Source organism: Lepidochelys kempii, chromosome 6, assembly GCF_965140285.1.
Source record: "Lepidochelys kempii isolate rLepKem1 chromosome 6, rLepKem1.hap1, whole genome shotgun sequence".
NCBI classification, from domain to species: Eukaryota; Metazoa; Chordata; order Testudines; family Cheloniidae; genus Lepidochelys; species Lepidochelys kempii.
The window spans coordinates 109,990,124-110,004,289 of record NC_136385.1 but is presented as its reverse complement, the minus strand read 5'-3'; the positions used below and the strand labels follow the sequence as shown (position 1 = coordinate 110,004,289).

Sequence of the window (14,166 nt, the reverse complement as noted above, 5' to 3'; positions counted from 1 at the left end):
TTTTGTCATATCATGTCAAAATTAACATGTATATGAAAGAGCTAAACAGGGAATAAAATAATAGTACCTCAAAAAACCCAAATAATTTATTCATATTTTTATATTCTAGTCATTGCTCATACTGGAGTGAGTATGGCAGACCTGCTAACAGGTTTATCAGTTTGTAATTGCCTTGCCTGTGGTGGCTGGTTCTAAAGAGATTCTCTTTACTTTTAAGAGGCAGAGAGACCTATGTTTTTGCAACTTACAAACAAAATCATATGGATATTAGTAGCTAATATCTGTTGTTTCTATATTTATGTAGTCAAATCATTATAGTAGCCCAAGTGTGCTCAATTTTTCAAGGTTCCTATGACCCAAACAAATGAGCAAATTCTGTGGTATTAAATTCTCCCTTACAAAAAACATGAGTTTAAATAAAGATTTTAATCTCAACAACACACTGCTGGTGAACCATAGTAACAAGAGTATTAAGACAGTCATTGTTATATAGTTCTTTCTAACACAAACAGGCAATAGTATCAAATGAAAGATTTATCCACTCCAGGTAAGAAGCTGAAATTCTGCTTTAATCAAGCAAAGAGTATTGGGATGATTGCCTTATCTTTATAAAAATTTGGCTAGATGGATTTATTTTTATGAGTTCTTGATTTCAATAGACTAAGTTGCTGTTATAGTTAAAATGTACCTCTCTCTCAAAAATCAAAATGACTAGCATGGATTTTCATCTCCCCAGTAATAAGAAAAATAATACTTATTTATTTAGTGCTTTATACCCTCAAAGGACTGTCTGACTATTAAATTAATTCTAGCATTTACTCATAATTAGCCAAACCCTTAATCCTACTTTTGAGATGAGAGCAAAAAATAAACTAAGCTGTACCATGGATTGATCCTCACTCGTCTCTTTTCAGAACAAGGTTAGAAGGTTAAGGACCTGGTTTGCTAGCTAGTGGAACTTGCTGCGCTTCAGAGAGCTCTGAGGAAGAACTTCATCTTGCTAACAGACTACTCAATAGATTATTATGGTGGTACGTTATAATATTCTATTGTCCTTCGCCATCAATACAATGACTTCTAAATGCCCCCTTTCTCAAAATGGGTCCTAAAAAAGGATATTAAGTAAAATTTTAAGTCATTTCACCACGTTAGACCTATTTAATATTCTCATTTGATCTTTTTCTCAAAACAAGAACAAGCAGCTCAAATATACTAACAGTAATCACCAACCTTTTACTGATATATATATAAAAAATACAAGTATATTTTTATACTCAACAGAGTGAGGTATGAGGCACACAGAGTGAGGTATGAGGCACACATCAATATATTCAACTGAATACATGCAGTGACTTACTGATACAATGCTGACATACATTAAAAATACATATGTAGAGAGACCTCATGGATCCACTCTCCACTTCATTATACGTATACAAGTCTAACTAGTGTTATACCACAATGTAAAGAGTTTTTAAATTATTACTATGTGCCATTTCTATATCAATTTAAGTCTGGTTTGAAGTCTGATAAGACCAGAGAGGGGTATATGTTAATATCTTAATAGCCCAGGTCATAGTACAAATCAACTTTAACTTCTCTTAAGGGACTACTAAAATCTATTTCTTCACATTCCTGCACACTCCACTACAACAGGAAGCTTGTTTCCGAAGTTTATTCTTCTTCAAAATGCAAAATCAAAGGCTTAGGTGCCAGTTGTAGCATATATTTCCTTAGAACAGGTTTTCCAGGATCCTCTGTTTTGGTAGTTTGATTTGTAATTGGTCGTGACTTTTTAAAAATACGTTATCACAGTAAGTAAGTTTTTACCTAAAGTATATTGATTAATTTTTTGCCTCTAGGTTACAACCCAACACAATTTCATGTGAGCAATAAGAATTTTGTCTCTCTCAAGAATAACTGTACTGTATCTGTCATTTTGATTTGGCCACTCCAAGGGCCACCTCCAGAGAAGCTTATTTTAAATCTTTGGAAATTCTCTTTCCATGACAAGTACATTAAACAGTACAATAATCAGAAAGGTAGGGAACATGTAATGCCACTGTCATACCTAGAAGGTCTCCATCCTATCTCTCACAATGATTAGCTTTTGATTTTTAAAATCTGGACTGCCACTCTCCTTTTTAAATGGCTTGTTTCTAAGCTTATCTAGTACAGGCCAATTTGTCTTTATCTCCCAGGCACTGAACTGTAAACTTTCTGCAGTGTCCTAGTTCTCACAAGTGTAAAAACAGCTGATATGGTCTCTCCAATCAAGGCGGAAGCTTCCCCTGCCAACATAAATTTAGGTTTGAGAATCTGAAAACTTATGACCTTGGTCAGACTAAATTCTAACTTCCACCAAGTGAATGTGACTCAGCAAGTGTATGTTACTTGAATGGGATCCTGTGTGATGTGCTGTGGCTGAGATTTCAGTGTTAAATGTTCTTTAAACTGAGGCATACCACAGCTGTAATAAACACTCTTCATGTCATCAGACCAGATCCAACATATGCAAAATGATGTTTGTCAATACTCTCATTAGCTTAAACTGTGTTATGTAGTCTAGAAAGATACACAAATGTTATCATGCACAATTGTATAATGAAGAGTTCCAATACATTATGAAAATCTGCAAAATTCAAGTAATATTATTTAATATGTTGTATAGAAAACATTTGAAAGAAAATAAATATGTCACGGTGAAGCACCTGGTACCCTAGACAAAGGGAAAGACATGCCCGGAAACTGGCATCACAGTATTGGATAGGCCAGAACCTCACTGCAGACATGATCAGCAATGTACATATACTTTATGAAGGGACTATCTGGGTACTGAACTGCTACCTTGAAACAACAAGTGAAAACACCTGTTCAACCAAGTCTTCATGTCTCCAGGCAATGTCTCTGAGAAGTTGCATGTAGTAATAAAATTGACTTTTTGAAGACCAAACTAAAACCACACAATTTATGAGTGTGAGAAGGATGCATCTGTAGCATCTCTTACAAGGTATACTACTGTAAAAAAAAAAAATCAGAAAAACAAAGCCATTCTGCAGCAGCCACCTAGAGACAAAAGCCATTTTTCTGAACTAATGAAAAATTATTGCTTATGAAATAGGAACTTATCAAGCAGCAATGCCTCTTCTGTTAGTTTTTCCTCATCAGTCGAGGAAAAATAGATTCCATTGTGAAGGAAAAGGGAGCAGATCCTTTCCCACAAAGAGCCAGGAAGTCAGTGTTCATGCTTCCACACATGTTCCTGCACTACTGTATGTCTGAAGGGATATTTACTCTAAGAAATTTATAAATGCTCCATTTGTAGGAAAGTGATTTAGTTGAGTCAGAGGGCCAAATTCAGATCTGGTGTACATGTGTATAACTGCTTTGGCTTCAGTAGAGTTAAACCTGTTAACAACAGGTCTGAATTTATCTCAGAGTCTTTAGACCAACTATTTGTAGAATTGTTAAGTGACTAAAAAGTAACACATCATGGAGATGGCATTGGTAGTAGAGCCAGTCCTAGGTTATGCAGGGTCTTATGTGAAGTACATTATTCAGATCCTCATTCAGTTTTCTCCCTAGTCACATGAATCCATCGAGATTGCTGACCAGTATACCAGGAGTTAAACAAATGAAAAGGGGAAAGCAGCCAATAAGAAAAGATCTTCAGCACTTGCTTTCTAGTCTGTGACTCCATATTACAGGAGGATGGGATAGGAACAGATAAAGTGAGAAAAGTGAGGAAGGAGACCAGCTGCCTACCCCCTCCCCACCCCAGAGAATCTATAGACAGTCCACTCTAAAACTCAAGCTGTCAGCTGTTTGGAGGGTGGGATAGATGTGTAGGGCCCTATCAGATCACACTGGTAACAAAGGTCTACAGTAGATACTGTTTAGTACTAGTCTAGGAACATTATGGAACTACAGCACAACTGGCAACATACAAATACGTGTTTCCCTTTTGGGCTCAATTCCAGAACCACCGGAGCCAGACATATGGTCTTTCATTCCAGCCAGTTGATGTGTTACAGTTTTTTGACAGATCAATTTCTCAGTACAGATAATCATCAAAGGTACATACTGACCAGTTATTTTTGCCAAGTAAGTGATAGTTATAGCTTGAAGTGGTGGTCTGAAGGATCTATATCTCTTAAAGTCTCCCAAAGAGTTAGAAATTACTAAAATGTATTGCTGGATTACTAGATGTTGACCATGTATTACAACAGTCCTGAGCCTTAAAAAGAACTAGGAGCTAGAAAGCAAGGAACTATGACGTGATCGGAATAACAGAGACTTGGTGGGATAACTCACATGACTGGAGTACTGTCATGGATGGTTATAAACTGTTCAGGAAGGACAGGCAGGGCAGAAAAGGTGGGGGAGTAGCACTGTATGTAAGGGAGCAGTATGACTGCTCAGAGCTCCGGTACGAAACTGCAGAAAAACCTGAGTGTCTCTGGATTAAGTTTAGAAGTGTGTGCAACAAGAGTGATGTAGTGGTGGGAGTCTGCTATAGACCACCGGACCAGGGGGATGAGGTGGATGAGGCTTTCTTCCGGCAGCTCACGGAAGCTACTAGATCGCATGCCCTGATTCTCATGGGTGACTTTAATTTTCCTGATATCTGCTGGGAGAGCAATACAGCGGTGCATAGACAATCCAGGAAGTTTTTGGAAAGCGTAGGGGACAATTTCCTGGCGCAAGTGCTAGAGGAGCCAACTAGGGGGGGCGCTTTTCTTGACCTGCTGCTCACAAACCGGGTAGAATTAGTGGGGGAAGCAAAAGTGGATGGGAATCTGGGAGGCAGTGACCATGAGTTGGTTGAGTTCAGGATCCTGACGCAGGGAAGAAAGGTAAGCAGCAGGATACGGACCCTGGACTTCAGGAAAGCAGACTTCGACTCCCTCAGGGAATGGATGGCCAGGATCCCCTGGGGGACTAACTTGAAGGGGAAAGGAGTCCAGGAGAGCTGGCTGTATTTCAAGGAATCCCTGTTGAGGTTACAGGGACAAACCATCCCAATGAGTCGAAAGAATAGTAAATATGGCAGGCGACCAGCTTGGCTTAATGGTGAAATCCTAGCAGTTCTTAAACATAAAAAAGAAGCTTACAAGAAGTGGAAGGTTGGACATATGACCAGGGAAGAGTATAAAAATATTGCTCGGGCATGTAGGAATGTTATCAGGAGGGCCAAATCGCACCTGGAGCTGCAGCTAGCCAGAGATGTCAAGAGTAACAAGACGGGTTTCTTCAGGTATGTTGGCAACAAGAAGAAAGCCAAGGAATGTGTGGGCCCCTTACTGAATGAGGGAGGCAACCTAGTGACAGAGGATGTGGAAAAAGCTAATGTACTCAATGCTTTTTTTGCCTCTGTTTTCACTAACAAGGTCAGCTCCCAGACTGCTGCGCTGGGCATCACAAAATGGGGAAGAGATGGCCAGCCCTCTGTGGAGATAGAGGTGGTTAGGGACTATTTAGAAAAGCTGGACGTGCACAAGTCCATGGGGCCGGACGAGTTGCATCCGAGAGTGCTGAAGGAATTGGCGGCTGTGATTGCAGAGCCATTGGCCATTATCTTTGAAAACTCGTGGCGAACCGGGGAAGTCCCGGATGACTGGAAAAAGGCTAATGTAGTGCCAATCTTTAAAAAAGGGAAGAAGGAGGATCCTGGGAACTACAGGCCAGTCAGCCTCACCTCAGTCCCTGGAAAAATCATGGAGCAGGTCCTCAAAGAATCAATCCTGAAGCACTTGCATGAGAGGAAAGTGATCAGGAACAGCCAGCATGGATTCACCAAGGGAAGGTCATGCCTGACTAATCTAATCGCCTTTTATTATGAGATTACTGGTTCTGTGGATGAAGGGAAAGCAGTGGATGTATTGTTTCTTGACTTTAGCAAAGCTTTTGACACGGTCTCCCATAGTATTCTTGTCAGCAAGTTAAGGAAGTATGGGCTGGATGAATGCACTATAAGGTGGGTAGAAAGCTGGCTAGATTGTCGGGCTCAACGGGTAGTGATCAATGGCTCCATGTCTAGTTGGCAGCCGGTATCAAGTGGAGTGCCCCAAGGGTCGGTCCTGGGGCCGGTTTTATTCAATATCTTCATAAATGATCTGGAGGATGGTGTGGATTGCACTCTCAGCAAATTTGCGGATGATACTAAACTGGGAGGAGTGGTAGATACGCTGGAGGGGAGGGATAGGATACAGAAGGACCTAGACAAATTGGAAGATTGGGCCAAAAGGAATCTGATGAGGTTCAATAAGGATGAGTGCAGGGTCCTGCACTTAGGACGGAAGAACCCAATGCACAGCTACAGACTAGGGACCGAATGGCTAGGCAGCAGTTCTGCGGAAAAGGACCTAGGGGTGACAGTGGACGAGAAGCTGGATATGAGTCAGCAGTGTGCCCTTGTTGCCAAGAAGGCCAATGGCATTTTGGGATGTATAAGTAGGGGCATAGCGAGCAGATCGAGGGACGTGATCGTTCCCCTCTATTCGACATTGGTGAGGCCTCATCTGGAGTACTGTGTCCAGTTTTGGGCCCCACACTTCAAGAAGGATGTGGATAAATTGGAGAGAGTCCAGCGAAGGGCAACAAAAATGATTAGGGGACTGGAACACATGAGTTATGAGGAGAGGCTGAGGGAGCTGGGATTGTTTAGCCTGCAGAAGAGAAGAATGAGGGGGGATTTGATAGCTGCTTTCAACTACCTGAAAGGGGGTTCCAAAGAGGATGGCTCTAGACTGTTCTCAATGGTTGCAGATGACAGAACGAGGAGTAATGGTCTCAAGTTGCAGTGGGGGAGGTTTAGATTGGATATTAGGAAAAACTTTTTCACTAAGAGGGTGGTGAAACACTGGAATGCGTTACCTAGGGAGGTGGTAGAATCTCCTTCCTTAGAGGTTTTTAAGGTCAGGCTTGACAAAGCCCTGGCTGGGATGATTTAACTGGGAATTGGTCCTGCTTCAAGCAGGGGGTTGGACTAGATGACCTTCTGGGGTCCCTTCCAACCCTGATATTCTATGATTCTATGATTCTAAAGCACATTAGCAAACTTGAACAGATCTAGTGCAGTGTAATTGAAGAATGGCTGATGCAGTACAGAAGCAACAGACAGAAATCACTAATTCATCATAATTAAGGAAGCAAAGGCTCTGAATCTAAAGTAAGTCCATGGACAGGATGACTAGAGCCAATACATGTAGGCTGCAGGTCCAGGGAAGCACAGAATCTGTATTCAAAGTACCACTTTTAACACTTGTTACAGATGTTCAAGGGCTTTTGGGTATGTCTATACCAGAAATGTAAGTCGAGCTGTTATTAAGTCAGCTTACAGCCACCGCAGTAATTACTGCAGTTGTGCATGTCCACACTACCCTCTTAGAGTCAGTGGTGCGCGCCCTTACCAGGAGCGCTTCCACCGATCTAAGAAGGCCAGTGTGGGGAGCTGAAAGCCCAGTCTCTCAGCTCCACTGGCAGCTCCCTGCCAGGAATCCAGCTGCCCCACAGGCTTGCAGGCTCCTGGTGGGCTGACCCTCCCCTCTGCTCCCCATTTTCCGTCGGGAGCAAGGGAAGCCACTCAGGGCTTCTCCCCTCCCCGTACCTCTTTGGGAGCCGGGGGAAGCAGCCTGGGGCTTCTTGCCCCCGGGAGCGATCTCTGAAGCCACTGGGGCTTCTTGCCACAGTTCCCAGCTGGGAGGGGGGGTCCAGCCGCCCAGATAGCCAGGAGAGCTGGGGGCAGCTGGGCTCTAGCTGCCTGGCTTTCTTGTCAATTTTACATCCTGATGATGTAAGGGATACTGCATTGCCCTAACTACACAACATAAGCCTTATGTCTCTCATGGAGGTGGAGTTATTATGTCGGTGAAGTAGGGCTCTTAGGGCTTGTCTACATTACCTGCTGGATCGAGGGGCCACAATCAATCCAGCGGGGGTCGATTTATCGCATCCGCCGAGCGCTCTCCTGTCAACTCCGGTACTCCACCAGGGCAAGAGGAGCAGGCAGAGTCGACGGGAGAGCACCAGCGCTAGACTAACCGCAGTGAAGACACCACGGTAAGTAGATGTAAATATGTCGACTTCAGCTACGTGAATAACTGAAGTTGTGTAACTTAGATCAATCTCCCCCCCAGTGTAGACCAGGCCTTACATCGGTGTGAGGAAGGCTGTAGTGTAGACACTGACATAATTAAGTCACCATAAGCTGCCGTATATTGACCTGTGTAGTGTAGACCAGCTCTTTGTTAATGGGGTAGTTTTCACTTGAGAGCTTGGGTGGCTGATGGAGAATCCATGCCAGATTTTTTTAATTTACTTTATATGTTACTGTTGAACTTTTCCCCTTTATGGAAGGTGTTACAGATATGGCCATTTCCTGCCATGTCACTAAAAAACCTTAGTGTCTTAAGGTTACGTATTCGTGTGGTCCTGGAATGGGATAGTATATAACCTTTGGGGGAAGATGTGATGTGAGGGCTGGGAGTTCAAAGGACATACTGAAAATTTTGCAGCCAAAATGGACTTTTGGGACAATAACTGTTAAGTGGATTTCCTGGGATACCCTAGGGAGAGGTTAATGCAAATTACCCAACTCCATTTATGCAAACACCTAGCACATTGAAGCTACACTCTGAGGGGAGGGTCTTTGTCTGCTGTTTACCGGTCACCAAAGACCAAGATCAAAGGCTCCAAGCTGTATAAAGAAACAGCTTCTTTACCTGCCTTTGTTATAGTTCTGAATCTAAGACAGTTATGAACTTGTAATCACAGGGAAAACCCAGTTGTAGGTTTTGAGGGACTGACAACTCCCAGAGCCCAAGGCTGGAGTTGGGGTAATCTCTGGTAAGCTTTTTAGCATGTGTGTAGGTTCTTTTATTGTTTTTAACATGTTTTTTTCTGTAATGCTTTCACCTTCAGAATAAATGTGCTCATTTATAAAGGACTGTGTGGTAATTTATAACTGCTGGCAATTGCTTTGTTCATAGTCTTCGGAGAGAAAGCAAAGAGCAGATGCTGGCCTTTTAGGCCGTCTGGCTTGCTGGGAATATCACAGTGTAAATCAGAAAGCTGTGCAGCCTTACCACCCCGGTCAGAATGCAGAGAGACATGGGTCTCTGCCCAAGAGAGGTGACAGCTGGGATCCAGTAATCTTTAAGTGGGTGCCCTAGGTGGATCGTGGAGGGGGAATGCAAGTGTAGTTGCCCTGACCTGTGAAAGAGGGCAAGCAGAGAAAATTGAGAAGTAGCTTAAGTCACCACATGACATTATATGGCTCATATGAAGAATCTACTCACTGTTTACTGTAAAAAGAGGATTATAAATACAGACTACTGGTGGGTTTCCATAGCTGAGGAGCAGAATCTTTAGCTTGTGTCCTATAAACAGCACTAACCTCCCTTTAGTGATATCTATCTAGATAGTTGAAAAGGAAACAAGCTATACCAGGCATTAAAAAAGGACTAAATCAGTACCTATTTCTTCTTTTAAGTGCTCAAAAACAGATACATTATAACATAACTAATATGAGTTCCCAAATGCAGAATTAGGTGACCTAACTTATATGTACAAGTAAGAAATTTAGACCTTGCATTAATATACTCCCTCAATATCCATATAACAAAAGTTGCATACCAGAGAGGGGAGGAGGGTAGAAATGAGCCTGAAGACTTAGGGCTTGTCTACACAATGGGGTAATGTGTGCTATAGGGGTGTGATTTCTAAAGTGCACTAACATGTTGTGGCATTAACTGATCTGTGTAGGTCCTGCTGCTGTGTACTAAACATTCTTTAGTGCACTTAGCATTACGTAGCAGGGTCTACACAGACCAAGTAATGTGCAACACGTCAGTGAGCTTTAGAAATCACACCCCCATAGTGTGCATTGCTGCTCCATATAGACAAGTAATTATTTAGGCTGTGTACATCTGCCACTTCTCAAAAATGATAAAAGGCCAAATGTCTGCCAGTTTCAGTTTTGTGACTTTCTTCTGAATAAAATAAGTGCCTAAAGCACAGTATACTTTTTGTATTATACAGCAGCCAAGTTAGCTTTGGGTTAGAGAAAGGGTCAGTGGTTTAGAATATTTGGCTTAACACTGCTACAGGTTTTAGAATTATACAAACATTTTCAAAAAGTTAAATTATATACTATCTCACTGATTCTTCCCCTCCCATTATAATCTAACAAAAACATTTTTAAAAAAATTAACTTATTTGAAAACCTTTATTCCATGAAAGAGAAGAGTGTGAGCTTAATAGTATATACCTCTATAATTTTGTTCCAGACAGGACGATGACTGGTAGCATCCCAGAGGGTAATGTGTTTGTCATGTCCACAAGTGAAAAACTGAGGTTTAGAGGGATGGATAGCTAGTCCCCATAGCTCATCAGTGTGACCCTATACAAATACAAACAAAGTTTCTTCAGATGATGGACAATAACATCCAAGTTAATGAACCTTTAATGAAGTTTAATTCTTTCCCAATTAACATGATTAAAATTAGCTTACTGTATAAATAAGCCTTCAGAAATTCTGCTCAGTTTGGATATGTACTAATTTTATCAGATTCTTTATTGCTGAAGTCACTGTGCTAGTAAATTAATTAAATAGTTCTGTATTTTCCTAACATTAGACAAGTTCTGTTATTGCACTTACAACTTTTAAAACATTAATGCTTTTTATTAGTTTGCAAGGAAACAGCTCACCTGGGTAATTGGAAAAAAGTCTCCTGATAGAGTGCCTTGCAGAACAAAGTTCCTAGTAGTGCCTATCAATACAACATCACCTTTCCCTTCTGCTACTGTTCTTATCGGACCAAACTGCTCTGGAATCTGTGATCATAATAGATAAATGGACTGGTAAATGGATAAATGGACTCAGATGGTACAAAATGGTTTCTCAAGTGTTAATTTGTTTTTTTTTTTAAGTATTTATTTCAAGATATATAGCCTTACAAATAGATTTTTTTAAAGCAGTCACACAGCTCTGAGTGTTGTCAAATACAGGGCTATACAATTTAATATAAAATAATATAGGACACCATAGGGCAGATACTCAGCTGGTGCAAATTGTCATAGCTCCACTGACTTCAACAAAGCTATGGTAATTTATATAACATTACACAAAAAGGCATCTACACTAATGGGACAAAAAATCTGCACAACTAAAACCAAGTAAGTCAGCAAATGAAAACGTTATGTTTCTTATAGCAGTTAATTCAGCCACATTTTATAAACTATGAAACATTAATATTGGATCAAGTCTTTTTGTATACAAAATCCTTTTCTTTTTTAAAGAAATTAAAAATCACTAAGCTGTTCTTGGAGGTACTGACAGGTTCTGCATAAGTTCTGTATAGCATCTATTGCTTCTGTAAGTGTACACTCCTTTAATTGCACCCAACTTTCAGCTTCCTAGAAGACGCCAGTGCAATCAGGTGCGTAGAACTCAACAGTGTGGAAAATGTGAGTAGAATAAGTGATTTAATAATAAGTCATTATAAAAAAAAACATTATGGGGGGGACTGACTGAGAATAACTGAGCAGGAAGTCTGACCATTTTCAGTGGTCAAAGACAGGGAAAGCCCAACAGCTGGTGTTCTTACTTGATTTAGAAAACTGACACACTACCCAAGTTGCCAATGCATGTGCAATGCCTCTACAGTATCTAGTACAGTAACTCCTCACTTAAAGTCGTCCCGGTTAACGTTGTTTCGTTGTTACATTGCTGATCAATTAGGGAACATGCTTGTTTAAAGTTGTGCAATGCTCCCTTATAACGTCATTTGGCAGCCGCCTGCTTTGTCCACTGCTTGCAAAAAGAGCAGCCCATTGCACCTAGCTGGTGGGGACTTGGAACAAAGCTTGGACTGGCAGCCCCCCCATCAGCTCCCCGTTCCCCTAAGTTCCCTGTGTGGCAGCCGCCCAGCAGGCTATCAATTGCCAGCAGTTCAGCTGTCCCTCCCCCCACTGCCATGTGCTGCTCTTGCCCTCTGCCTTGGAGCTGCTCTCCAGAGCCTCCTGATTGCTGAGCTGGGGGGGAGGGCTAATGTCAGGGTGGCCCCCTCCCCCCTGCTCCTGCACCTCGCTTACCCCACCTTCCATAGAGTAGGGGGGACACACGACAGGGCTCAGGATGGAGGGAGCTTCCTGGCAGCAGCTGCCGTCCCAGCTTGCTGATTAACTTAAAAAGGCAGTGTACTTAAGAGTGAGGTCAGCGAACTTAAAGAGGCAATGTGCATCTCTCTCTCATACACACAGTGTGTGTCTCTGTCTGCCATGCTGTCTCCCCTCCCTCCATTCACGCTGCCTTGTAGAGTGTGAGGCTACATTAACAACAATGAGGGCTTGAGGGCTCAGCCAATTGCTGGTTCATCATTTAGCAGTAAGGCATCCCCTGCGAAATATCCCACCTCAACTTCACCACCTCAACCAAAATTCACAATCGTCATCACTGTGTACCAGTATTAAATTGTTTGTTTAAAACTTATACTGTGTGTGTGTGTGTGTGTATATATATATATATAATATAGTCTTTTGTCTGGTGAAAAAAATTTCCCTGGAACCTAACCCCCCCATTTACATTAATTCTTATGGGGAAATTGGATTTGCTTAACATCATTTCGCTTAAAATCTCATTTTTCAGGAACATAACTACAATGTTAAGTGAGGCGTTACTGTATAGTTCACCCACCAGAATATACAGTTTTCCTTTGATCATGCTTTCTACACAATGTCTAAAGGGTCACATAACTTTGTTTGCTTTTTCAGATGTAACAAATGTACTCACTGGGACTATTCCCATATAAAGTTTGAATTTGCAAATTCCTACATGATGGCTGAAGAAATTTTTGTTAAACAATGTTAAAATTCACCGCTGGACTAAGACCAAGCAAGGAAAGTGATAAAAACCATCATCACCACCATCATGGTTTTGGAAAATAAAAAGTGTGAAAGTAGTGTAGTATTTACTATTGCCAAGCACTGTAATAACCTGAAATTAAAAAATGCCTGTCACTATTAATAATTTGACAAAGAAGGGCAGAATTAATATAAGCAAAATTTCATTAGGAGCTTTCCTACCAACTAATGGATGTATTAAATTAAAAAAGGTTCTTTAACAAATCAGTTAATGTATCATTTTAATGATAAGAATCATATTCTGTTTATTGATTTGACTGGGACTGCCACAGAATGAGGAGTCCTAAACAAGAGTACTGATTTAGGGAGCACCGTTCATAAGAAAGTTCTTTTTAATTTTCCACTTAAAGTAATAAGTAAAATTTAAAGATCAGTAATATCACCTCAGTCTTGTGAAGTTTTTGATAATTCCCATTCCAAGATATTAATTTTCTGTCTTTTCCACCTCCTGATACCAGTGTACCATCTCGCAGCATACAAAGTGCAAAAATACCACCCTCATGGGCTCCTTGAAGTGCATAGCTTATTCTATTTGTACCTAGACATATGGAGAAAAGAGGTTATTACTGAAATATTTATTTCATTGGATCATTTTTACTTTATTTTTCACTGCACCCTCAAGTCTGGAGTTATAGTCAATGGTTATATGTGTCATAGCTCGAAGAGTAAATCTCTTAGTGGCATAAACCCAACTACATTGACTTACAGGTTTTACTTGCAACTGAGAATCACAATGATTGTGAACAACAAGGAGAAAATATTAACAATTCCATTATTGAAACTTGCATTTTCCAACCAACTTTTTTTTAAGCAATCCTTACTTCTTAAAAAAGTGAGAGGCCAATATAAGTTAAGAAACTGATATTGTTTGTTTGTTTTTTAATCATTTTTATTTTAACTGCAGATAAATTGAATTTGTTTGGATCACAACATTCTTTTCTGTTTCCTGTTTCTAGGGGGGGGAAAGCCTTCAACTTAGGATATTACAAGCAGGTGGAAGCAATACTTGCCTTCAAACAGCAGCAAAAGTCAGAAAATCTTCAGCACAGAGATGGGGAAGAAAAGAACACCTGTGCCTGTCTCCAAAAGAATTGGCCAGGTGAGGCAGTCTTTCCAAGGGCAAGTATTCCCCCTGCTACTACCATCTCCTCCCACCACCCAAAAAAGATTTAAAATTGTCTGTGGGGGAAGAAGAATACTGCCGGCCATAGGAGAAACTAGTGGGCCAACGAACATGAACTC

General features: G+C 41.0%; 1 protein-coding gene across 4 annotated transcripts in view; it reads right to left on the bottom strand.

The window, feature by feature from the left end:
• The window catches only part of EML1 (EMAP like 1), a 200,274-nt gene that overhangs the window by 12,133 nt on the left and 173,975 nt on the right, over positions 1 to 14,166 (bottom strand). For all 4 annotated transcript variants that reach the window (XM_073349634.2, XM_073349633.2, XM_073349636.2 and 1 more), the window contains exons 13-15: positions 13,308 to 13,462; positions 10,711 to 10,836; positions 10,271 to 10,402 (exon numbers count right to left, since the gene is read on the bottom strand). In XM_073349634.2, coding sequence (XP_073205735.1) covers positions 10,271 to 10,402; positions 10,711 to 10,836; positions 13,308 to 13,462 — 413 coding nt within the window. The remainder of the gene's footprint in view (positions 1 to 10,270; positions 10,403 to 10,710; positions 10,837 to 13,307; positions 13,463 to 14,166) is intronic.